Here is a 26,071-nt window from a genome sequence, read left to right as displayed (position 1 = left end):
CTACGCGATTCAAGACAACATATTCTGCAGGTACAAATCAGTTTGAGGGGTATTTTCAACTGAATGTTTCACTCGTCACTGGTCCATGATCCGAATTTCACCAGCCTGAAATGAAAAAGAAGCGGACATGAACAGCCCCCTGTTCATGTCCACTAGAGAGGCGCTGACCTGACTATAGAGGAGAGCACTCTATTTTTAAGAGATCTTCCTTGCTATCCTTGTCCCTGTTTGCACTACTCCTTTGAGTCTTATATTTCAGTGTAGGCAGGTGGAGGAACCTTGACGGGACGTTGCCACCTGCCTTTCATTCTTGGATATCTTTCTGGCTTAGCAGGCCTTTAAATCCAGTAGGAACACAGGCAACACGGTAGCAGCAGAATACCTGAAACGCGGGCACTCTGCTGCCAGAAAACCAGGCAGATGAATTCACAACATACTAGCTCGAGACAAACAAGACTGTAGCGAAGTCTTAACACATGTATTGAATCAAATGTACAGAGTCCGTCTTAGCCTAGTGATGAAGGAGCAGCAGTCGAGACAGTGGTCCCAAGAGGGCAGCTGAAGTGTGACAATGCAGGCGTGCATGCTGCAGCCAGCTTGTTCAAGATCTTGTGTACTTTCCCCAGATGTGAAGCATGAACACAGAGGCAATGAACAGCAGGCTCATCACCAGCACTGGCACAGGACCCCTACAGAAGAAAGGCACAAGTCTTGAGCATCGACTACACATAACGTTAGCCCTTTGCCATGAAATATAGTTTGTGACTGATTGACATTTAACTCTGAATGGCAGCTGGCATTGTTTATACTGTTTTTAAAAGCAAACAATACGGCCCATCTCAGTTTTCTACACTAAGATATGTTTCTGTGCTGATGAGAAACAAACATTAATTGAATAGCTGTTCATAGAAAACAGATCCACAATTTGCATGCCCAACCCTGAAAAAGCTTGCACACACTGCACCTAAGGAGATCAACATCACTCCCATATTTACAGCACGAGACAACACCAGAGAGAAAAAGGCACACAAGAACCACTGCATTGTGGAGATCAACACTTCTGACATAAATGCATCAAAACAAATCCCAAAAATGAAGCCTAGCTATTTAGGCAAATGTGTGCAGCAAACATTTAGAAACTTGGACGAAGCATGCACAGATTTAAAAGGGTGGAGTGGTGCCATTAGAATTGCCAGTACCACTGAATCAGTTTTTAAAATATATATTCTAAAGGTCAGCATTGCTAATCCCAAGAAATTCTTGCTGCTTGTTTTATAAAGAAAAACATTTTATAGCCATAGCATTTAGCTTTTCAGCTCGTGCCCATGGAGAATGTGCTTACACTTTGATTCCTGGAGAGTCATCTGTGTAGAACTTCCACATTCCACCACCAGCTGCCCCTGGAGTACGTGTCCTGCCACTGCTCGCTGAGGTAGTTTTCCTGGCAAGAAATGTGCATTTGGCCAATGAGACATCAAAGCTGGAGTTTTTCACTACCCGCACGTTTCCATACAAACTAGTGTTGCACATGAACACCAGTCCACCTTGCCATCGTTATACCTCTTACCTGGTACAATGCAGAATAACTAACACATAGAAAATGAAACCAGTATGTCCTCAGTTGCAAGAGGTGAAATGTCGACACTAACACAAAGCAGAAAAGGTAACAGCAAGCACAAGAGAAGGTGTTGCTGTCATCTGATCAAGTTGAAGGGACACTAAGAGAATATTCCAGAAATCGTGCAGCATTTGTTTTATATTTAAAAATATGTAACAGAAAATTGCTCTTCAAGGGTACCACAACCCCATTCGCCCACCTATGTGGGAGGAGATACGTTGCTTACACCTTTACAGATCTTTACTGCCTCACAAGTGGCGCTACGGTTTCTTGCATAAAATGTGAATACGGCCAGAAAGTGAGCCGATGGCATGACGTGGATGCGGCATCTTCTCTTGCAGTTAGAACTACTTATGCTATCTAATAAAGCCAGCGATACATTTCATGTTTCAGTAAACTGGTGCAATGCAAGTGCACGAGCGAAGACACTTTTCAATCAGCTGCGTTGTCAAAAAATGGTGCCATAAACAAGGTAGCCACGATGCGTTGGCCACTCTCACTGTTGAATCTGGCGCTTGCAGAACCCAAAAAGCATAGCCTTTGAGATTGGTGGCTTTTACTCTAGAAATTGTAGCTGAGATGAGAGTTTGTGCACTACTTAGGTTTATACTTAAACTATATTTTTGCCAAGAATCAAGCAATCGCAGAACTAGCATTTGATTCAGTCTTACAACACAGTATAATAATCTTATTGTGAATGGCTGAATACCAGCAAAGGAATTATACTTAGGAGGCGCTGCATCATTGGGTAAGTGCTTAAATGTCATGTTAGAATAGTAGGTCATGGCCTACATTTTTACCCTAATATTTTAATTACTGAGCAACTGCTGTCGATAATAATGATATTATCAAGCATATCATGCCTTTAGTTTTCTTTCCAGCAGTCACGCAAATACATAAAGTCATGTAACGAAATACGTAGCAAATGTCTCCCCTGGCACTACAGGGGATAATATTGCATATTGATTGCCGCAATGACAGTGGCTAAATGTTGGGATTCTAATGTCTGCACGTAAGGGTTATTTTGCTATTACTGTCTGGCTGTCTGTTTTCTATTGACCACGAGTCGTTACGTACAGTACAGTGTCACATGCGAGTTAATAAACAACTTGCAAATGTGCTGCACGTAGAATCCTAAGATAACACTTCGGGGGCCCTTGCCATCTTTTGCAATCGGCGTCCTCTTGCGCTTGTAAGGAGACGATAGTTCGGAGTTTGTGCAGAGGACCGAAGGTATAAAAGCAGCAGTAGGCCGAGATAATGGTACCACTAACCTCTGCTTGACGGTAGAACCTCCCGAGGACCGTGGCGCCGCCACAGTCTTCGGTGACCTGCCTCCTGCCCCAACATTTGTTGCGCTTGGCGCTGCCGGCTGCAAGAGAAGACGATGATTATAGAAAGGAGAAGCACGACGGCAGCAACGACGTCACATACATCGTTATGAACGAAATGAGGGGAATTTAAGGGCTCGTTTTCTTTGTTAGACACAACATTAATAACAACCAACAGACAATCAATCCAATCAATCCGACGAAAGTATAGGCATCGGAGGTTGCACGTTGCAGGTTCGAGGTTGCAGGTTCGGTCCCTGCCGGCGGCGGCAAGTTGTCTTTTCGTCCACTTTAATTTCTTCACATTTATATCGTAATTACTACAAATAGCGTCACCTATACTTTCCTTGGTTGATTGTCTGTTGGTTGTCATTAATGATACATCGTTATGGAAACTTGGCTAGGCCAACACAAAAATTGCAGCATGAAACGGGAGTACAGCAACTAGCGCGAAAAGCTTTTGCTGGATTTTATTTTCTCGCTAGATTCCCTCATTCTAACATCAACCATCTTCGACGGAAGCGTTGTAGGGTAGACACGGTTACGAGAGCGCTGTGAATGGCCTATCAAAAGCGGCCCCGCAAAAGGAAACCAAAATAATGATGTTAAGCTAAAGTAGCACATGTTTGACACTGGAAAAGCAGCAGCCCGAATCAAACAACTGTGAATTTCCGTTTGATCGTACTGCCCCTCTTTAGAGTGATTAACTTGGTGGTGCGCTTCCAACATGACAACTCCAAACTCGGTTCACGGTTAAGTCGAAATAATGCCAAAAACAAAGCTTTTATGTGGTTTTGAGTTCAGCGGAGGATTCCACGGATTGTCTTCTACGTTAATCTCACAGTGATATCACAAGGCTTTTATAAAAACGGTAATAAATATCAGCAGTGCTGCGGAACGACTTACCATGGTTGCAGCTGCAATGAAAGCTCTGCAATAGAAGAGAGGCACAGCCAACGTCACTTGAGAAGCGAACACGTCGTTGCTCCTTGGAGAATAAAGGCCTGCTCTTGGCAACGATAACGTATGTTGTTCGAGGTGCGGCGGCGTGACGTACTAGTTATATAAACTTTAAAGATACTTTGTTGCTTGAATAATAAAACATTAACAACTATATAAATAACAGGCAAAAATAAAACTGATGAATATATTTTACAAAGACAAAGTAAAAGGAAATAACAAAATTTCCACGCGCGGGGTCGAGTCATTAATTTGATAGCACAGTATCGCGATGTGCATTGGTCGAAAAACACAGTTTTAAAGACCATTATTGTAAGCACATTTTGAACGCGTTTTGCCTCACGTAATTAGCATCATTAGAGAGCTGTGTTTCGTACGCGGAGGTTTGCCAGTAGCACCAATCAGCATTGGCCTTCGGACATAAGCGCTCTTTCAGCGTGCGCGCTACCCTTGTGCGCACATCCATGTGCTTCGCGCTCGCCGGTAATGAAAGTTTTCACCACAGAAAAGATTGTTTATTAAGACGCGTAGCTTTTCCCCATCTACCGTCGCTCGACGGCCCGGGTGACAACGATGGACTTGACCACCATCCTTGAGAAAACAGTCTCACCAGGTAAACGTTTTTCGAAGGCATGGCGACAGGCCAGCCATTCATGGTTTTACGAATCCTCCTCGAGCTAAGCCTTACCATCGAGCTGTCTGATAGCGTTTGAATCGCTCCGCCCGTTAACGAGTAATTGTATGGCTTAATAATCAACATTGAACACTGCTTTAGTTTTGCTGGCTGCGTACAACCAAGCCAAAGTCCAACCGCAATTGCGAGCGTTGGAAAAAACGAGCGAACGAACGAAGGCGCACATTCGAGTGTCGAAGCCAGTTTGCCGATAATCGGCACATAAAGGGCGCACCTCGTGCGCGCGCGTTAAGTCTCGGGAGCGTTTAGTTCAACGCAGCCTACGTCGGCTTACACGGTCAGAGCCTGCAATGTCTCGAGGCGTCGTTCTAGAAGGCGCTGCCGGGGACAGAAAAAAAGAATGTTATCGCAACCGCGCGCGCGCTCGGCGCCGGTGCCACCCGAACATTCCTCAGCCATCGAACCGACTGCGTCACCGCTGTTCTGCGCGATATTTCAAATGCAGCCGGGTGACTTGCGATTCAGTTTTGCAAAGCCGTCCCAGACCTGTTCCCGACAACTCGATGACTTGAGTCGAGGAGAGTGAAACCACGAGTGCGGCAAATAAAACGTGCTTTCATATCCGCCGATCGGATGGAGTTCTCGGTTGCTTTTGGCGCGCGGGACACCTCACAGTCCCGTCTCTGAGAAGGCCCGGCTCATTCGATTCCCTCTGGCCTGCTTTTGCAGACAAAAATGAATTGGAGGCAGCGCAGAGGTACTTGGAACAAGCCGCCCAGACCAATCTGGTGAGTGGGGACGTGACTCATTCGGCCCGGTCTGTCGCGGCTATCTCGCCGCTTTGTCTGTCATGCATGGCGCTGTTGCGGAGATGTCATCCCGCGGACACCGCTGGCATTTGAGGAATATGTGTCGTGCAGTGTGTGAATACTAAGTTGCTTTCTGACTGAAATGTTGAAAATAGCAGCCGTGATTGCGTCGTCGAAACGCCACCAGGCTGTAGATCAGCTGATCGCGGACAATAGATATTTTACTAGGTTTGTCTTGCACTTCCGGTGACATAGTAGCCCAGTGTACGGGGTATTAGGAACGGACGAGGAATTCGCAGAGAGCTCAAAGTATAGCAGTACCTTTACACAACGGCTTTAATTGGTGCATGCGTTGCATAGAAAAAGAAAATTGGATAAAGTGTCATGTCTGCCGCGTCTATGTAATTTTGCGTACTTCAGTATGACGCAGTTCTGGCGATTACTGTAGGATAGGAATGCCTCTGCAAGTGGTCAGTGGATCGTAATTTAGAAAGCTTGGTTTAATTTTTTATTGCTAGCTATGCCAGTCATCACTTTTTTATGTTAGATTGGCAGGTTAATTCGATTGACTCATCCCACATTGAATCTATCCTGTCACATCTGAAATGTTAGTACGTGGTAGTGGGCAAGTGTGACCATTTTTGCACCTTTCGTGACATGAGACTCGTGAGAGCCCAACACAACATTGTATGTCTTAGAACTCGTAGCTGGTATCATAATATTACTTTATGATTGATGGTTACTATTTCCTCATGTTGCTGGGACAAAATATCATGAAGTGCAAGCAGGTCCTATTTACTGCTATAGCTCAGAGTTGGGCGTTTTCCTACGTTGCAGCTAGTGTGAGCTCTTTTCATGTTTACTCTTCTGACCTGCAGATTTCAAGTGAGCTATATATGCACAACTTAAGGGTAGTTGGCAAATTAGGAAAGCCACTTTCCATTCTAAAGGCAACATTACCTGGCATGCTACATTTTTGCATGTTAATACTTTAGTCTACACACAACAAGCTTACGAATACTGCTTATTGTGTCACATTCTACCCCCTATTGACATGGATTTCTGCAATAAGCTTTGCAGTGATTAAGTGTATTACGGAAATTAGCTGCTGATATAAGGACTGCTGACCATAATAGGACATACTTATTCTATAGGGACGGCCTTGTTGTCTCTTCAAGGAAAAGCACTTTATTCTAAAAATTCTTTGGAATAGCTGTAACTCAACCTTTTTATCTGTCATCTAAATGTTGTCAGTCTAAACTAATTTAGTGTTCCTCTTCAGTGTTTGTTTAATTAATGTGTTGTAATATTAAGTGTTTCGAATTTTTAGAGACGTTCTCAGTCTTAAGATGTTGAGATTATTAGTATTTCACACCACACTAGTGCAGTGCCTTATTTAGGGACTACTTCCTGAGAGCACTGCGTACTTAGATAACTTAGATAGTAGCGTAATAAGAAACTTCTCCGTGATGATGAAACTTGTCGTTCATATGCTTGACATACAAAGCCAAGCTTTCTTTTTGTTCTCCTGTTCAAAGCCTCTCCCCCATTCTTTACCATACACATTCCACAGTATGTTTCATATCCTGATTTGATATATGTGCTGAAACCTACAGCTGCTTGAAGTGCAGTCCACTGTAAAAAACTTGAAAGGTGGGAAAGTAAGATAGCGTTAATGCAAACTGGTGTGGAAACGTACCACGAACTGCAAAATCTCTTATGGTTCTATTTTCATTCTTCATATTCTGGAAAAATGATAGGTGTGACATGAAGAGATCGGGAGAGAGCAGTTGGGTCAGGGAACAAACAGTGCGTAACTGATGTCCTAATTGACAGCAAGGGGGAGGGAAGGGGAATTGACCCGGGTTTGCACATAATGCATAGGACTGACAACCGGTGGTCATTTAATGCAACGGAATGGCTACCAAGGGATGGGAAATACAATTGAGGACAGCGGCACATTAGCTGAACCGAAGCAATTGAGCAGTTCACAGGGATAAAGTGGAATCTGCTTGCACAAGGTGGGGCATATTGAGATCATTGGCAGAGGCCTTAGACCTGCACTGGACAAAAACTGTTGATGATGATGATTATTTCATTTCAACGTGTGCTATCAAGTGGCATGGTTGCATGAAAGTGGTAGTCTAAAAAAAAAAAAACTTTTGGGTGTAGAAATCTGAAAAAGTTTATTTGTTTTGGTTACATTGTGCTTTGGTTACGGCACTAAGTACCTTGCTTAAGTACCCCTTATGTAATGCCCTGTTTAGGGTCCTTAAGGGTTAATAAATGATGATGATGATATGTAGGCACAATAACAATGTACATCATTGAAGGTTTTATGCTGCTATCATTATTGAATTTTTACGGACTCTTGTTTTTGCTTAAAGGTCAAGCTGTGGTTACTAGGTGTTCTGTAGATCGGAGCACATTAGCTGCAACAAGAACTTGGCGGCAAGTTTGCCAAGTATCAAGGCACGATTCTTTATCATACCTCACTTTAGCGTTGATGGGCAAATCAGGTGCATTTTGCAAAAGGATCATGCCATGGTTGCTACTCTTAAATTTAACTATACACAGTGTGTTGGGTTAACACAGTACTCTTAAGGGGACTGTCCTTTTTCTACCTGCTTGAAATTGCCATAGAGGCACTGCTTCTGAGGCACACCGACCTTCAAATGTCAAGCTTTAGGTGCAGGCGTGTGTATCTTAATAAACTCGCTGAAAGTGCAGATAGTGCGTCATTAGTGCTGGATTTATTCTTGATCACTTGTCATTGCGATAGACTCATGATAGTGAGGCTTCTCTCTGGCCAAAAGCACTAGTCCACTAACAATTTTCTGTGAGCCTCAAGACATGGGGGTCATTTGAAAAATAACACAATGTTGCCAGTGCTGGTCAGTGTTGCATATGCATACTGATCTCTTTCTTTTTCTTAAATTATTTTAATGTTATGCCCCTGTGATCCCTTTTGAGTGAAAAGTTTGCAAATTCCTGTTACATAACAGGCACTACCATTCCCATTAATAAAATGTCTTTGAGAAGCGAAACACCACTATTGGGGCACATGTAGTAGACAAATGGGTCATTTCATAACAGTTATAAGTTAATATGAATCTTTGTACAGTTTTCTTATGTCCATGCTGTGAAATTGATTCCCGTACATTGCCTCCCTATCGGTATGGGTGTCTTTACAAAAACGTGATTAACACTGCTGCATGGCATAGTAGTGGGCATGGTCCAAACCTCATCAGATAACATGACGTGTCATCTATATCACTCCAACTTCTGCTAACATGTGCTCCCAGTTTCAGCCGGTGTTCATAAGTGCAAGCGTAGGTTTTTGGGCATAGGTTTGTTTGCCTGTCCAGTAGCACATGGCTTATTCCAAACTTGCAAGTGCTCTATGTGATAGTGAAGGAGCCCAATCACTTGTGTGTTTTGTAGATTAGATTAATAGCTGCTCAGCATTCATGTTGCCCTTGCTTAATGTTATCTGCTTCAGCTGTCTCAAAGTACAAGCAACCATGTATGTATTGCTGGCTTGTCAAGCACTCCTTAGTGTTGACAATGCAGAATAATTAGTTCAAAGCTGGTTAGCACATTAGCTTCTTAGTAAAGCAGGAAATGGCTGTTGGGGCTATTGAATGCTCTCATTGGAAAAAACTTTTTTGTAGCTTTGTTTTCATTTCTTTTATTTCACTCCTTGGACGTGTTCTTTAGCATTTAATGACTAAGAGATTATGACTGCTAATGTGTTTGAGCTGGAGCACAGCCTGTATATGCTCACCTTTTGCTTTCACTTGGTTTTTCCCTTCTTACATCAGCTGAAGTAGGCTGACAAGTGTGGCGTTGGTGTGCCTGTTTCTACGGGACGCCTGTGCAAGCAGTTTCTGTGATTGGCGGCTTAGTGCAGAATGCAAGACGTACTCTTGTTTGCAGGCGGAGTTCCTTCGCTCCCTTTCGGAGGTTCTCCAAGGGGCAAACAACAGCCCTGTGGCCCGAATGGCCGCAGGCCTCCAGATTAAGAACAGTCTCACATCCAAGGACAATGAATTGAGGACACAGTACCAGCAGCGCTGGCTCTCCTTTCCTCAGGAGGCCCGTATGTACATCAAGAATAATGTGAGTCCTGCATGAGGTACACCTTACGTGCATAGAAGTCTGACGTGGCCTGCTATTGTATTTAAGTGTCTGTCTCCTATCAAGTGGGCACGCATTTGTTTAAGATTCGCTTTTCCCATTATGAAAATGGCTGCCCTTCAATAAGGCACTTGTGCTGGCAAGAAAATTACAGTAGTCTAATGTTAAGGGGCTCTCTATCTGAGTTGCACCCTGAACAAGCAAGCCTGAATTTGTCATAAAGTAAACTTCAGTATGGAAAAAAGAACATATACACTCAAACCTCATTATAACAAAATCGCATCTGCCACGAAAGTAACTTCGTTATATCCGAAAATTCGTTATAAACGTTTATTTGTAACACTGTAGCTATGACAGGACTATTCTTCATTTACTTCGTTATAACCGATAATTCGTTATATCCGTGTTCGTTATAACGAGGTTTGAGTGTATTGGGTATATGATCAACTGTTACCTTAACAGGAACACCTCCTCTACTCTGAGGACAATTGAGCTGCTCCTTTGCATAACCTGCAGCAACTTATCTGCAAGTTGTGCCTTTGAGATGGTTCCCAGACTAAAGATTGTGTCTCTAGATTAGTCTATTGTTGCTCATTGGAAGTCTAATTGATAAGTGTCCCAAGACACTTGTGACCATTTTTTGTATGCTGAGACTTCGTGATTATGAAAGCAAATTTAAGGCTGGCTAGGAAGAACTGGGTAGTGTTATATGCACATCAGTGGCTGTGGTGGCTGCATTCCAGTGGAGGTGGAATGCAGAAATAACTCTAGAATATTTAGGTACATATTCTTAGAGAACTCGGAAGTATTCAAAATGATATGGAGCTTCTGTTATAGTATTATCAGCCATAATGCCAATGTTGCCATCACAATCTGCACATTTATTCCAGTGCATGTATCTTGTGTGGCATCAGCAGTCTTTGATGTCTTGATTGCCTTTTTAGCATTAGCTGTTGACTGCCATTTATCATCTAAAAATGACTCAAGATATTGTCTAGAGCTTGTTCTGTATCTATTAGCGTAAGTATTTTCTTGGATAGTACTTACCCCAGAGGCATTAGTTGGGGGAGCGTATGCTTGGGCATCTTGGTAATTCACGTTTCACACAAATGAACAAGGACGAAAAGTGACGCAAGGATGAAAAGCGACGGGGCCACAGCGTCGCTTTTCGTCCTTGTTCATTTGTGCGCTGAAAAAGTGAAACATCAGTTGTGGGTTTGGGTGTCTCACCCCACTTCCAACACTTATTAGTAGGGGGGTGATTTTATGTCTACTTTTCAATTAGGGGTGTGAGAAGAGCAAACTTTTGAAGTTTAATTGAATGTGAATGTTAGGAAAAAGTGGGCTTCAGATATAGATTTCTTTCTAAAGCGACAGAATCTGCTTGGTAGAAGAATAAATTGGGCTTGTATGAATTTCCACATGTATGTTACAACGTTTTATACATGTGCACGTGTTAATAAATGTTACTATATCTGTTGTGTCACCATCTGGCAGAAGACTCATTCAGAGCAGTCCTCATATCCATAGTCTCCCTCGAAACTCCAGCAAGTGTTGCTACTCGTATATGTGAAGGAATTGAAAATTCGCCACTTCAAATAATAAATTCTCCAATCAAATACAGATCAAGTAATTCAAACTATTTGATTCATACTTCAAAATTACGAATATTCCCGCACACCCCTATATTTATTATGTGCTACATCCACAGGGCTTTCACATAGAGCAGAAGCAGCTGGTGAAATGTCTGTTATGCTTTCAGATCCTGAGCGCTCTCGGCACAGAGACAATCCGCCCAAGTTCGGCAGCCCAGTGTGTGGCGTATGTTGCTGTGGCTGAACTGCCTCAGATGCAATGGCCAGATCTTATACAAGTGCTGACAAACAATGCAACTAACCCAGCTTCAACAGAAATGCTCAGGGAGGCCACATTGGAAGCAATTGGTTACATCTGCCAGGACATTGAGCCAGAGGTGAGCATCGGATTGTTTGATCTTTGTATGTAGACGGTGTAGCCTTGTAGATGGGTAGGTTTTCTTTTTTTGCATGCGTGCATGTGCTTCACGACATCTAGGGCATAAAACTGCAGTCAGGTTTGATAGCCATTCAAGAGAAATGCTGCTTCTTCGTGAGCCGATTCTTTTTTAAAGAATAGTATTTTTTGTTTTTTTCAGTAAAGTGTTCTTATTTTTGTTTCTGTTCTGTCATAAAGAAATAAACTCTTTGGGAGACAGCATTACAGAGAAGTATGAGCTGTACAGACTGCCATATGTTCACATTTTGTTTTTCTTGTTCCCAAAGGTGTTGTTGGGTCAGAGCAATGACATCTTGACAGCAATTGTTCATGGAATGCGCAAGGACGAACCGTCGGAGCATGTCAAGCTTGCAGCAACCACCGCTTTGCTCAATTCTCTCGAGTTCACGAGAGCCAACTTTGAGAAGGACTCTGAAAGGCACTTCATTATGCAGGTAAGGTGCTGCTCATTGAGGTGCCGTAAGCCAGCCGATTCTACGGACTCCAAAGATTCTGATTTGTTGGGCAGTGGAATTCACTTGCCTTTTACCATGTTGCCCAATGCAGGTGGTGTGTGAAGCAACCCAGTCAAGCAACACACAGGTGCGAGTCGCTGCACTACAGTGCCTTGTGAAGATAATGTCATTGTACTACCAGTACATGGAGCACTACATGGGGCCTGCCCTTTTTGCTGTGAGTAATGCCATTAATTTCCAAGGTTGCATGTTGTGCACATGCACAGCATGCATACTGAGCTTCAGTCAAGTGATAACTTATTTGACCTTTATTGTTAACTGGGATAGAATACGAGACAAGATATCGAATACTAGTAAAACCTTTGTTAATTTGGATGGGCAATGCTTGCAGTGCGTAAGCAGCTTGGGAGATTCCTGTGTAATGTTGAGCATTCGAAACTATTTCCACTGAAAATTTTCTGCAAGACAAGGAAAAAATAGAGGAGGAACGAGTTAGTGCACGGGATATGCAGTTAAATCTCAATGCAACGAATCTCAAGGGACCACTAAAAATTGTTCGCTTTGAAAAATCATTGTAAAAGGTCACGCTAAAAGTCTTGAATGCAACCAAAGAAGTTGCCTACCTTTGCTGGGTATACATCTGCGATTGATTGCATTATTCTCTAATAAGCCCCCCCCCCCCCCAAAAAAAAGAAACAAAAAAAAAAAACTAAGGTGCACGTTTATGTGAAGAAAACTGTGATCTTTGCCTGATTGGTCCAGCTCAACTGCTGCAAGACAAACTCTTCAAAGTGTGCATTCTTCTGATGCACTTTGAAGCGTTGGTATTAGATACCGGTTCTTTGCGTTGGTTTGCGCACTATGTTTCCGTGTTGCATTCGCCTTCGTCATCCTTGTTGCTGTTTCCTTGATCATGACAAATGTTGATCTTATCGGTCACCAGTTCAGCCGACGTGCACACTTCGTCGTTGCACCTGCCGCGCACTGCGCTTATTGTTCAAACGTGAGTAAAGCATGCACGAGGAGACTTTCTGCGACTTCATCCCATAGGTCACTCTCGTCGCATTTTTCACTGTCGCCGCGTTCCTTTCGTGCTGCTTCTGAAGCTCATCGTGAACGTGTAAACACCAAGCTGAGGGCGATCAAAACAGCCATGAAACAAGCGTGCCGACGTAGCTGGTCCATGAAACAAAGGCAGTGAGGCGAAGCCTGGTGAGGAAAAGAAGTACAGGCAATGGTGACGGCAATAGGGCTGTCGCACATTTAGAATAGAGCAGGCGCATAGAGAAATAAGTGGGCATTCTGATTTTAATTATGATAATGGAACGTACAGAGCTGGGCATTCTTTACACCACTGCGAGTAACTTTTTAAGTTCGCAGTTCGTTATATTGAAGTGTTGGTGAGACACAAGGGTGATGAAATTAGATACGTTATTCTGAAACATTAGGCATTCGTAGCTAGTGACATATTTTTACATTAGTTGGACATTTGGAGGGGCATTTTCGAAATGGCCGTTCATTTGAAAGACAAAATTGTTAATCGGAGGTTCTCTATAACGGAATTTCACCGTAAACATATCGTAGGCTTCTTAGTTTGGATTTGGGAGAACAGAAGATAGGTGGGGGCTGTTGTCACCTCCTGCTGTTGTCACCTCATGATGCTTCATTTGCTCGTATCTCAGCTTTGACTAAAGCCCTTTTTTGTGTGGTAGAATACTCCTTGACGGCATGTTTTTGCACTGTGATGACTTCGAAATCGGAGCACGTTGAAATGATTAACCTCAATTTCTTCCATTGCAGATTACTATGGAGGCAATGAAGAGTGATATCGACGAAGTGGCGTTGCAGGGCATTGAATTCTGGTCAAACGTCTGTGAAGAGGAAGTGGACCTCTCTATTGAAGCCTCTGAAGTGAGTTTTTCCAACTGGCCATATCAAACTAAGAACAATACTGTTTTAATTGTATTGGCTAATTGAAGGCAATTCGGTGCACGCCATATTTTAGTGGGCAAGTTGGGTAACCACTGAGTTTCATATATTTCAACACAGGTAGACTTTTCTAATAGTAAAGGTGAAAAACATTCTGGATAGCTTGAAAAAAAGCGCTACATAAAGAAAAATCAAGATGTTAGCACTGAAATTGGCTTCTGTAGTTATCGTTTACGAGTAATTGGGTCTCCATGGGCATGTTCGGCATAGTTCTTACACATTTACGTGTGCAATGTGTCTAACATTGTTCTAAAGTTTATGATAATTTCATCTGTTCCATGTGGTTGCAGGCAAGTGAGCAGGGTCGCCCTCCAGCCAGAACATCTCGCTTCTATGCCAAAGGGGCCCTGCAGTACCTGGTGCCCATTTTAGTACAGACACTCACCAAACAGGTTAGCCCGAAACATCCTTGTGTTTGTTCTTTTCTTATGCAGCTTTTTAGCTCTGGGCTCTCTCCTTGGACTGTTTTTTCGCTGTCTTTGAGGGTTAAGCCTTAACCGCACGTACGCTGGCCAAGCGCGCGCTGTACGCGCTCCGGAGGCCGCGCATGCGCAGACGAAGCAAGCACGGCAAAACGCGCTCGGTATGAGTGTGTTCGCGGCGATCTGATGTCGATTTGAAACCGCGCGTGTTCGGAAGCACTTGGAGTCCTGCAAATACGCAACTGTGGCATGGCTGTTACCAGCACCGGCTTGACCGACTGATGATGATACACGTCATGTGAAAAATTTTAGTTCTTATTTACTTTTGAATGCATGTAACAATAAAAAAGGTAACAGAAGGAGGTTTTGCAAGTATTCTGATGAACTATCAGTAATTTTGTACGAAACGATGTCTTGCATGCACGAGGAAGCGTGCCTTCGCGTGTAGTGTCTGGGTGGAAACTACCATAACTCGCCGAACACGCCCGGGCTGCGCGCGCTGACGCGCTTCCCATGCGCATTTGGGAGCGTATGTGCGGTTCGGGCTTTATAGGCTTCCCAAGCAACGCTTAGCGGCGCTGCTGCTCTTGACAGGCAGCGCCATCTCTGGCAGAAAAACAGAAACTGGGGTGGTAGCAGTGCGTTTTCCCTTCTCTCCACCGCGTTGCTGCTCGCTTCTGTGCACGTGCAGAGCTCTCGCGGTGCACTTTCGGCGCCTCGCAATGTACCGCTTGCAGTGCGGCTTCAAAAGGATTTTCAAGCTTGACTGGCACTTCTGAAAAGCGAACTTGATAAAATGAGAAAGGCTCGTCAATCACGTTAACGGTGAAGAGCAGACGATCGACGACAACCACGCCCGACTCAAAGCGAAATGCATTTCCCAAGTCGCGATTACACCGTGTAGGACGTATACCTCGAGGTAAGTCTCATTCTGTCATGTTAAAGATGAATAATGGTCCACATGCACTCCGAAATGAAGCTGTACACGCTATCGATGTTCTGCGGCGTGGACTACGAATCATATGATTGTTGTTTTGATATGGCTTGCTTACAGTAGCAGCCGTGTACTTTCGTGAACAAACGTTTGCGGCGTGCGAAAAAAAGATTATACGGCCATGGCACTGCTTCCTGAGAAGGTTAGAGTCAAGTCCTCCGTGCCGCTGGAGAATCACCCGCCGATTAAGACGCGAGGCAGCTAGCTGAGCTTCAACCACTGTGAAGCAAGATGAACTGCTCGCCTCGTTTTTTCGGCTCTCGCGTCATGCTTGCAGTCTCTTTTTATGATATCGACTTGACAGGCGTATAAAACCTGTTGCGTGAACGCGGCTAGAAAATCGCACAAAGTCAGAAGGTGGTTACTTCAAGGTTGCAATTGCAAAGCATGTATTAAGTGCCAGTTTTATTTAGCGGCTTAAATATATATCACCCCAATAAAGTGACAAAAACAAAGCAAACCTGCAGAACGATGTCAAAGCTTGCTGAAAATGCACACACGTCCGTTCCGGCGTGATAAAGCAGCCTTCCCGACGCGTGAAATGCAGTCGCCGAACTTCTGACAATGTGCGGAGTTCAGTTGAATTCAACTAACCGCGCAACGCTAATGGTATAACGCGAATGTGAACGTTCAACAACGACGGGTAGGTCTCACGAGCACGGGGAATCAAAACACAAAGTTGCTTCACCTACAACCGTAACTGGACTTTAACAATGCGAGAAGACAGCGAGTAATCATTACTGTAGTCGCTGCGTGCATGTGCCCCGTTACTTACCGATTCAGGTAGTCGGAACGAACGAAAGCGATGAACTCAGACAGCCAAAATAGAAGGCGAGACAGCGCTGTCAGCTATCCAGGCTTGCCGCCTTTATTTCTCGTGCGATACACCCGGGAACCGATACAGTTTAACACGTGAATCGTGTGCCTTGTCTGCACTGTTGTGGCTGGCCACTAAACCGCAATACTTCGGACCACGCTTGCGCTTCCGCGGGGTTGCTTCTGCCATCGTGGAAGTGCGCAGCTTCGCACAGCAAGCCTCTCGGTTCAACGTACCCAGCTGACGGCCTCCCAGTTACCCGCACCGAGAGAAGAATGCGTGCGCACGTGCGCTACCGCTACCGTGAAAGGGCTGAGTCGGCCGCGCGAAGGTTCAGAGCTTTCCGACAGAGCCGCAGTGCGGCTGGCGCGGCGCTGTCGTCGCGCCGCAAACTTGAGCTTGGGTTCCCTATACAGTAAACTCTCAGTAAACAGAAATCTCTTAGCGTGTATCCACACGACGAAACGAATCTGTCTTTTCCGTCGCGGACGGCGCATCCTGTGACCCCACGTCGCGGACGGAAAATGTCAAGCTCTTTTTCGCATTCGGATTCGCGCAGAATAACACAACAGATTTAGCCAAGGGTGCCATTATAGGTCTGGCAACAAGCGCTGTTTTTTTCTTTTTCTCTGCGCCATAGACTGAAACATAAAAACCTTCAATACTTTTGCTAGCGATGAATGTGTTTTCGACTTTGAGACTGCTCGCGACATCTAGAGAAAAAAAGGAACAAGCAAGCCTTCGCATATTATTATAACCTCTGAGATTTGGTGGCACTCGCGCTATTGCAGATCACCGAGCTCATGTTCTGCCAATAGAGGTACTCGCAAAGCCTACAGCTCTCAGAAAACGAGTACAGCGCTCGGAAACAGTACCAAATTGTCATGAATACGTTGCCGGCGAAGCTTGAGAACACAAACCTAAAGCCGACACAATCGTCAGTTTGGGACTAACAGCCCGCGCAATGCGCGACGAAGAGCTTAAAGGGACCGACAACCAACTTTTGTGGTACCCGTTGAGTGCAATGGGAAGCTTACCGGTCAGAGCTTCTAATCACGGAGTGGTAACGCGGAGAACGCCGTAAAACATTTGTAATCAGAGTTTTTCGATCTGCAGCGATTATGCAGTCCTAATATCACATGCTGCAAACAGTGAGAGGTGAGTGCGATAGCGATTATACGCCAGCAGTGGTGACAAGTTATGCCCTAAGTATGAAAAGGCAATGTTTGCAAAGCCTGCGGTGCCGCGACTACTGCTTTCTAGCCTATTAAATTATTTTACAATAGTTATAGCGTTTTTCTGGGGCTTATAGAAGTACTTTGGCCGTACACAGGTCGCTTTATCACATTTTAGTCAAGCTAAGCCAAGCTAAGCCTTCGAAAACGAAACAAGTGGTAGGATACACCAGCAGTGCTGTTCATGAAGTGGTAGCAATCCTCCACAGAACAGTAAGTCGATGGCATTTTGCGAGCAGCAGCGCAAACTCGCGTGCTACTCTTAAAAAGTCCGATACGACGAGAGCAGACGAGAGTCGAGCTACGCGGGAAACGCCGCCGGACGCCGCGCGCATGCGCCGCAGCCTCCGTTTCACTGGAAGCCACGAAAGCAGCGCCGCATCTACTTCTTTTACCTTAGAAACAAACGGGAATTGACAATAACATACATATTCAAATTTTCAGCCCTCGTTCTGGTGCGTGTAAAAGCATTAGACTACGTACAACAAAGTGCTTAAGACTGCATACGTCTGGTTCATGGCGCTCGTGCTAGGCGGCGCGACATACCGGTTTTTGTTACTTTTAAACGCGATTTAATAATATAAATCCTACTCGGATCGCGAAAAGTATTCTGGAATCTGTCACTATAATTCACGGCCTTTTCATTTCCACCAGGATCTAATCACCCATTCTGGCCAGTTGTCGGTCCCTTTAAAGATTCGAAGCGGGCAGCTCTCGCTTCACACAGTGCCGCCATGTTTTTTTTGCTGCGGCGCGTCCGTCTACTCGCTTCGTCCGTCGTCTGGATGTGCTTCGCAGCCGGACAGGCAGCGGAACGATCGTCTGCGGAAAAGATTTCCGGAAGTCCGTCGTGTGGATACACGCTTAAAGGCCAACTCCGGTGAATTTTTGGCTATGTCAAAGTAATGGTGCTTTTATGTTCCTGAGACGCTCCTGTTATGGGCCCGATAGCAGAAATACTCGGCAAATCGGAGAATAATTTTAAATAAGCAAAAAAGCGCAACACCGAAACCGAACCCAACCGAGTGTACTGTCTACATATGGCGTAGATGTTGTTACGAACGAACCGGAAGTCGTGCAAGGCATGCCGGTCACGCCGGCGCGTAGTATGAAAACTGTGACAGCCGGGACGAGCAGGCGCACAGTGGAGAGGTGAGCACGCCGCGTGTAAGCTGTAATGTCTGCGACTGACAGTGCCGCGTCTGATACTGACAGTGTCTCGGCCAGCACAGCAGACGCTCGCTGTAGCGGCCGAAGTTAGCGGTGCCCTCTGCTGCGTCACTTCCGCCGCCTTCCCAATACAGTAAAAGCTCGTTAATTCGACACCCGTTAATTCGGATAATTCGGACGGCTCTATTGGTCCCGGCCGAAGTGCATGTTAATCTATGGCACCAAACCTTCGTTAATTCGTCAGAATTGGGCTCCGCACCGCTTAATTCGGACAAATGTTGACGGCTGCCGCTACACAAAAGTGTGGTAAGGTAGCGCTGGCACCACTGGAGCGAAACCGAAACCTGAGTGACATCGCCATCGTCATCAACTAGTGGGGGCGATCGCAGCGTCACCGAACGTCGGCATCTTCTTTCTTCGCTCCACTAGGGTGGCTAGCTCCACTGGGCCTCCGACGCCATTTTCCCTTGTGTTGTGTGGGCACCGTCTCTTCTTGCGGAGTTCTCTTTTTTTCCCCGTTGTGACCGTGTTTACATGTGAGGCCCGAGCATGCGGCAGTAGCTGACGATGGCATCGGCGAGGTGTCAGCAGAGTCCACCGACGATGACTGCCCGACCTTCGATGCTGTCCTTCCCTCAGATATGACCCTTCAGGACTACATCGCGATTGATGATTGTGGCGCCACGACTGGTCTCCTGCCCGATCAAGAAATTATTTAATGATGTCGCGAACTCATCGCACCTCACGGGAAGTCTCGGAGGCTCTTTTGATATTAGAGGACGTTTGCCTGAGCACTTCTTACAGTTTGCGTGCTGTTGGCCATTTGGAAGAGTTAAGAAAAATTGTAATGTCAGCCGGAAGCTGCGCGAAAACGCAGACGACCATTACAAAATACTTCAGCAAATAAAGGTATGCTTCTCCAACTTGATTTTAATGTTGTTTTTCGTGTACATTCGTTAATTCGGCATTTGGTTAATTCGGACATTTTTTCCGGTCCCGTGAAATCCGAATTAACGAGCTTTTACTGTACTGACGTCACAGACGCAATGTTGCCAATAATTGTGGGAAGCCAGCGGGGCGTTTGCAGACAATCTTTAAAATTCATTTGCAAACAATCTGCGCATGTCTCAAGCCTGTAATTTGGCATAAATGACGGAAACGTGCAAAGGCACGTACCCAGCGAATTTCATTGAGATCCATCGACCTCGAAAAATCGCCGGAGTTGGCCTTTAAGGGGGGACATGGCACTAGAAAAAAAGTTTATTTCTTGATTGATTTTGATAAAACTGCCTGAGTTTATGTACATTTGTGTGCTGATTTCAAATATGCAATTATTTGTCTAGTATAAAGTGCAGTTTTTAAAATAAAAAATATTTCCTGTGCCCTTTGGGGAGAAAGAAGTAACTGAGACAGTTACAAATTAAATCAGCATATCACAATAATCTGGAATCAGAACTGAGTGCAATGCAACAAAAATGAATGTTCTAAACCCATTGGAATAAAAGTTACAATATGTTGAACATTCACAAGTGAAATTTCAGCTTGAAATTGACTCGGTGGTGAACGTTCAACATACAATAACTTTTGTTAAAAATGGGTTTAGAACATCCATTTTTGTTGCATTGTACTCAATTCTGATTCCAGATTATTGTGATATGCTGATTTACTTAGTAACTCTCTCAGTTTAGAAAAAATTTTGCTTCCCAATGGGCACATGAAATATTTTGTATTTTTAAAAACTACACAATATACTAGAAAAGTAATTATAAATTTGAAATCAGCACACAGATATACATAAAGTCGCTAAGTTTCATCAAAATCGATCAAGAAATAAAGAAACATTTCTAAGAGCAGTGTCCCCCCTTAAACGGAACTGCTGCTTAAATGTAACAGCTGCCTCTGATACGGTTGGTTTTGTACTTGAATTCTGCTCCCCTGTTCATCTCTCGGTGAACAGAACTACTGTTAAAGGCCAACTCCGGCGATTTTTCGAAGTCGATAGATCTCAATGAAATTCGCTGGGTACGTTCCTTTGCACGTTTCCGTCATTTATGCCAAATTACAGGCTTGAGACATGCGCAGATTGTTTGCAAATGAATTTTAAAGATTGTCTGCAAACGCCCTCCTGGCTTCCCACAATTATTGGCAACATTGCGTCTGTGACGTCAGTATTGGGAAGGCAACGGAAGTGACGCAGCCGAGGGCACCGCTAACTTCGGCGCTTCGGCCGCTACAGCGGGCGTCTGCTGTGCACAAGGCGACAGACAGCGTTGGTTTGGCCGGCGCTTCGCTGGTCGTCCCGGCTGTCACAGTTTTCATACTCGGCGCCGGCGTGACCGCATGCCTTGCACGACTTCCGGTTCGTTCGTAACAACATCTACGTCATACGTAGACAGCACACTCGGTTTGGTTTCGGTTTCGGTGTTGCGCTTTTTTGCTTATTTAAAATTATTCTCCAATTTGCCGAGTATTTCTGCTATCGGGCCCGTAACAGGAGCGCCTCAGGAACATAAAAGCACCCTTACTTTGACATGGCCAAAAAATCGCCGGAGTTGGCCTTTAACGAACGGGATATATTTTCCTTGTCCCTTCAGGTTCCGTTTAACGGGAGGCTACTGTGCGTAAATATTGTGAAGTCACTATGTGTAATTGTTTACACTAGCGGTTTCGGAGTACATGTTCAAGGTGTTGCTATCTGAGAACTTTTACTAATTACTGGTGGTACATTGAAATTTCAGTGTAACAACCTTGTGTGTTAATGAGCACTAACAGACAATAATGCCAAGGAAAGTATAGGGGATGTTATTAGTAGTAAATGTAAGGTAAATGTGTAGAAAGAAAAGTGGACGAAAAGATAACTTGCCGCAGGCAGGGACCGAACCTGCGACCTTCGAATAACGCGTCCGATCACTTTTCTTTCTTCACATTTACCTTACATTTACTACTAATAACATCCCCTGTACTTTCCTTGGCATTATTGTCTGTTAGTGCTCATTAACATTGTGTATAACAAAGAAAAACGAGCCCTTAAAATTAACACTTCTTTCCTTCGACCTTGTGTGTTAAGGTCCTTAAATATTGCAAGGACTTGCAGAAGAGCGTTCAGCAAGCAAGCTCGAAATGAATTACCTGTGTTTTCAAGTAAGTGTCAGATATCCATAAACGCAATGATGTAGGTGATGTGATGGGATCTATTTGTCTTGCTTGTGATGTTGCCATTGTAAGCGCTTGTAGTCAGATTTCTTTTGTGTACATGGTAGTGAGTCAAGTCTGAAACTTGCATAACACTGAGTGGTTCATACCAAATGTCATTCCTTTATTTCTGCTGAGGAGCTCTGAACTGGTACAGCTGTGGTTTCCGACATGTAGACGTGTGGCGAACGTTTCACTGTTGTTCCTCTCTCTTTTCTTTTTTCTGCTGTTGTTGTAGGAGGAGCATGACGATGAGGATGACTGGAACCCATGCAAAGCAGCTGGTGTCTGCCTCATGTTGATGGCCAGCTGTTGCGAGGATGATATGATTTCCCACAGTCTGCCTTTTGTACGGGAGCACATCAAACATCCCGACTGGAGGTATCGAGACGCTGCAGTAATGACATTCGGTGAGTACTGCATTCGTTTTTCTCCAATTGTTTAATAACTTGGGCTTGTTCGTACACAACTCGTACTGAAGATGCAGACACAGTGCAGTGTTTCACTGCTTGTGCCCTCAGCAAGGCACATGTCTGATGGAGTTTTGGGCCCATTTATCATACTGTGTGGGCTTCATTTTGTCTAAAGAAGTGAACAAACTGAAGCAATCGTTAGTTCAGAGCTTTGTTGTCAGTATCCTGCCTTTTTTGTTCCATCTTCGAGCTGTTACTTCAGCATAATGGTTCCACTTTTGTGCTTGAGAGAGATACCCATGGATTGGAAAACTACTACAGTTGTGGCCTTATTCATCCCGAGCGTATAGTACTTCAGTGTAATTGTGCTTGCTTCTAATGTAGCATTTCTGCATGAGGATTGCTAGGTCAGGAATGTTGTCTAGGCTGAAATTACTTGCTTTTTTTTTAATCCAGAATCATCTTATTGAGGTCTTGAGTAGCACTATGCGAACGAGTGTACAGTCGACGACCGATAATTCGGACTCCACGGGGAACGTAAATAAGTCCGAATTATCGAATGTCCGAAAAAACGAATGCATCAGAAAAAATATACTTTTATTGACACTTCAGGGTCCCGGTGGCCGAAAAAAGTTGTCATTGCGTTGCTGCCCGCACTTCCGCTTACGTGCAACCAAGCCCGCCTCTATCTCCGCCAGTGTGATGTGATCGCTATGGTGGCTATGATCGCTGTACGATGACGAGCTGGTTTCGTTCGTGAAGGCAACGCGTCTGTGCGGCACACTTAGCAGTCGCACAAAGAGGCAGCATGAATGGCGGCGCGGCGCGTTTGGGTTCTCGCCTATTAAATACGTGCACTACGCAAATGCACCAGGCCACATGCACTATCGAGCAGTTGACTGAAGATGCTTATCGTAAGGCTTGTCAGTGATTGAGCCGTACTGGCGCGTTTGCCACCTGCCGCCATCGCGCCTCCCTGCATTTCCACTGCTTATCCGTATAAGACATCGCCGTACGGCGCCGTGATAGCGGCCCATTTGAATTTCCGCTCCGATTCACCCCATAACACGTCGGCATCGCGACAAAGCTGACTTTCGGACTCTGCCACTGTCGCAAACAGGTCGACTCGCGAAAGCGCTGGTTCGAACCTACGACATGATAGACGCGGCAGAGGTGGGGGCTTCAATTATTGCCTTTCGGACCTGCAGTTTGGGCAGAAAATCCGAAAAATCGGACGCCGAAGAGTTTTAGCGTCCGAAATTTCCGACGTTCTTGACCATTGACGTCTATGGGGCTGGTGACGGTGCCGCGAAAGCATCTGAATTTTCGAGCATGTCCGGAAAATCTGCAGTTGACTTATCTGCCGCGTTCTTCTTCTTCTTCGTTGTCGTCGGCGCGGCCTTCGGCGCTGGCTGTGAGGGCACCGTTGGCGCCATTTAACTCGGATCTTTTGAGACAGCAGAGCGTAAAATAAAGCAAGTCTCAAGATAAAAATGAATGCGCGCGCAGAACGCTTTACTGCAGACGCATTCGACAGAACGGCGGCGATACGCGATAGCAGCGCAGCGCGGGGATACAGGAACCGGAATGTAGGATGTTCGCGATGTCGATAGGATTTCCCACAGTTGACCAGTGCCTCCAAGATCGGCATTTCAAATCACAAATCTGAGGCATAAAGTAGCGATCGAAATAGAGCATCATAGATCACCAATTAGCTTTCGTTATCTCTGAGGCCATATACTTTGTATGGTACGGGTGCCGGAGGTGATAATGGCTGGCGATTCGGCGTGCGCGACAGTCTCGGACAGGGTCCGGATTATCGAATGTAGATCTCGCAGCTGTCCGAAATATCGGTCGTCTTTACACATTACTTCTATGGGATCAACGGCGGTGCCGCGCGACTGTCTGAATTACCGAGCATGTCCGAATTATCGGTGTCCGATTTATCGGTCGGCGACTGTATAAAGTTTGCCTAGGCTGTTCACACAATTGTCGCATGTGCAGCCATTCTTTTTTTTTTTCTTTATGAGCACAGTTCCTCTTTGCAAATTTTAGCTTTTCACGCAGTTTTCGACTACAAACAACTTCGCACTGCAGATGACAGAATACTGTCGCCAAACTGTCCACCGTTGCTGTACTCTCATTTGCCATCATGAAGTCTGATGCGTGGCTCTCCTTCTGTGCGTGCCCAGGTTGCTTGCTGGAGGGACCTGACCCTGCCATCTTGAAGCCTCTCGTGGAGCAGGCAATGCCCACACTCATTGAGCTTATGTGCGACCAAAGTGTGGTGGTGCGTGACACAGTGGCCTGGACTATAGGGCGTGTCTGTGAGATTATCCCCGAGGCAGTGGTTGCTGAAAACTACCTGGGTCCTTTGCTCCAGGCATTAGTGAAAGGACTGGGTGCCGAACCTCGAGTTGCTGCCAATGTCTGCTGGGTAGGTGTTGCGAGACAAGATGTGAACTCATTGTGTTACTCAGTTGTGTTGCACTGAAAATGGCCAAAAGAACAAAGGTGTGACACAGTGTTCTTTTGTGCTAGAAAAAAAATTGGGCTAGATTGAGCATGAGAAGTTGGATGTTGTCTAATGCAGACCGTTGAATTAATCTAGCAGTACAACCGGTCGGTGAAAGTTTCAGCATTCTCAGTACAGATTTCTAAACAGGGACATTGTTGTCATAGATACATATTTTACTGGGTGCATCAATTTGTTGTAGAATTTTTTTTTTTAGCTGGCATTGCATTTTTGCACTCCTCAATATTCTTTTTCTTTATAGACTTGGATAAGTTTTGTTGATTCCCAGATGTATTTCATTGATGTACACACAGCTATATCGCTTGCTTTGTTTACCAATACTGTAATGTAGTTTATTTATCAGTCTGTAATGCAGGCCCAGTCTTTGTGGTCGGAAAAGAGAAAAGTTCAATTTCGTCATTAATGCTATGCATGCTTTGGTTTGCGTGCACAAATTTTTTCATTTTGCTGGTGCAAGGCATGCATGTAGTTAGTTTTTGCACATGACGCAAACTTGTCCTTGTTGTTTTACTGTATGTTTTAACATTGTTGGCACTGTCTAGTAGATCCACTAAGAACGTTTTAGAGTAAAACAGGAACATAGAACTTGCTCATCATGCAGCTTTCTAAACTATGCAGGTCATCAAAATTGAAAACTTCCAACGCGAAGCCACTTTTGTGGGATCCCTTTGACAGAGAGTGTCAGAGATTGCTCACTATCTGCCAAATCCTCAATTTTTCCCGTACAGTGCGCAAATTTTCATGATCTTGTGTAGTAGATGCAAAATTTGTTCCAGAAAGCTTATGAAGCAGGGCAGCTACGAAGCCCATCACAGCTGCTGTCATTGTGTATTGTACTACTGCAAGCAGTAAAATACTCAGTGACTATACATACATCACTGGTGCATCCCAAAAAGGCCGTTTGCAACATGCAGCACCACAAGTGCCCCAAAATTCTTGTATGATGTGACCAATGTAGTCTTTTAAGACTGCATGCTGCGCAAGATCACTGGCTCCAAGAAAGCAATGCACTGTAGGTGATGCAGCTTAGGTCAGGCTTAATGCTCCTGCCATCATTGCATTGTTCTGGTCCATTTCAGTATGTTCTGATATATTCTGCTTCATTGGTGTTTGCCATCAATACCGGCTAACATCCCAAGACTTAGTGCCACTCTGATATTGGGCATAAGGGCTGAAATTTCTTTATTGCAGGCTTTCAACAGCTTGGCCGAGGCAGCGTTTGAAGCTGCAGACACTCCTGGTGATGGATCAGAGCCAGAAACTTACTGCCTGTCGGAATACTTCGAAGTTATAGTTTCAAAGCTTTTGGAGACAACAGAAAG

At 44.8% G+C, this 26,071-nt stretch overlaps 2 protein-coding genes across 2 annotated transcripts; one reads left to right on the top strand and one right to left on the bottom strand.

The window, feature by feature from the left end:
- Window positions 1–461: 461 nt before the first annotated feature.
- Window positions 462–3,975, bottom strand: LOC119387250 (protein transport protein Sec61 subunit beta). The gene is made up of 4 exons (XM_037654585.2): window positions 3,856–3,975; window positions 2,893–2,990; window positions 1,343–1,441; window positions 462–689 (listed from the first exon to the last, which is right to left on the bottom strand). Exons 1-4 carry the CDS (start codon window positions 3,856–3,858, stop codon window positions 602–604), a joined length of 288 nt encoding a protein of 95 aa, XP_037510513.1. The 5' UTR covers window positions 3,859–3,975; the 3' UTR covers window positions 462–601.
- A 308-nt stretch (window positions 3,976–4,283) lies between these two features.
- Window positions 4,284–26,071, top strand: LOC119387249 (importin subunit beta-1; the record flags this gene model as incomplete). The annotated part of the gene is given in 11 exon segments (XM_037654584.2): window positions 4,284–4,522; window positions 5,273–5,331; window positions 9,292–9,474; window positions 11,255–11,464; window positions 11,793–11,960; window positions 12,073–12,198; window positions 13,782–13,892; window positions 14,261–14,362; window positions 22,039–22,210; window positions 24,406–24,650; window positions 25,941–26,071. Coding segments are annotated over 11 exon segments (1,547 nt in total), but the record flags the coding sequence as incomplete, so codon positions are not given.

Source organism: Rhipicephalus sanguineus, chromosome 3 (assembly GCF_013339695.2).
Source record: "Rhipicephalus sanguineus isolate Rsan-2018 chromosome 3, BIME_Rsan_1.4, whole genome shotgun sequence".
NCBI lineage: Eukaryota > Metazoa > Arthropoda > Arachnida > Ixodida > Ixodidae > Rhipicephalus > Rhipicephalus sanguineus.
Note: the sequence above shows the minus strand (reverse complement) of the source record. Positions and strands in the feature narration are given on the sequence as shown.

What these genes read in the sequence shown, in the direction of transcription:
- LOC119387250 (XM_037654585.2), bottom strand. An exon ending in GGTTCTACCGTCAAGCAGAG is followed by an intron (nt 1,442 to 2,892) that starts GTTAGTGGTACC and finishes ATTTCTTGCCAG; the next exon opens with GAAAACTACCTCAGCGAGCA. An exon ending in GACTCTCCAGGAATCAAAGT is followed by an intron (nt 690 to 1,342) that starts GTAAGCACATTC and finishes TTTCTTCTGTAG; the next exon opens with GGGTCCTGTGCCAGTGCTGG.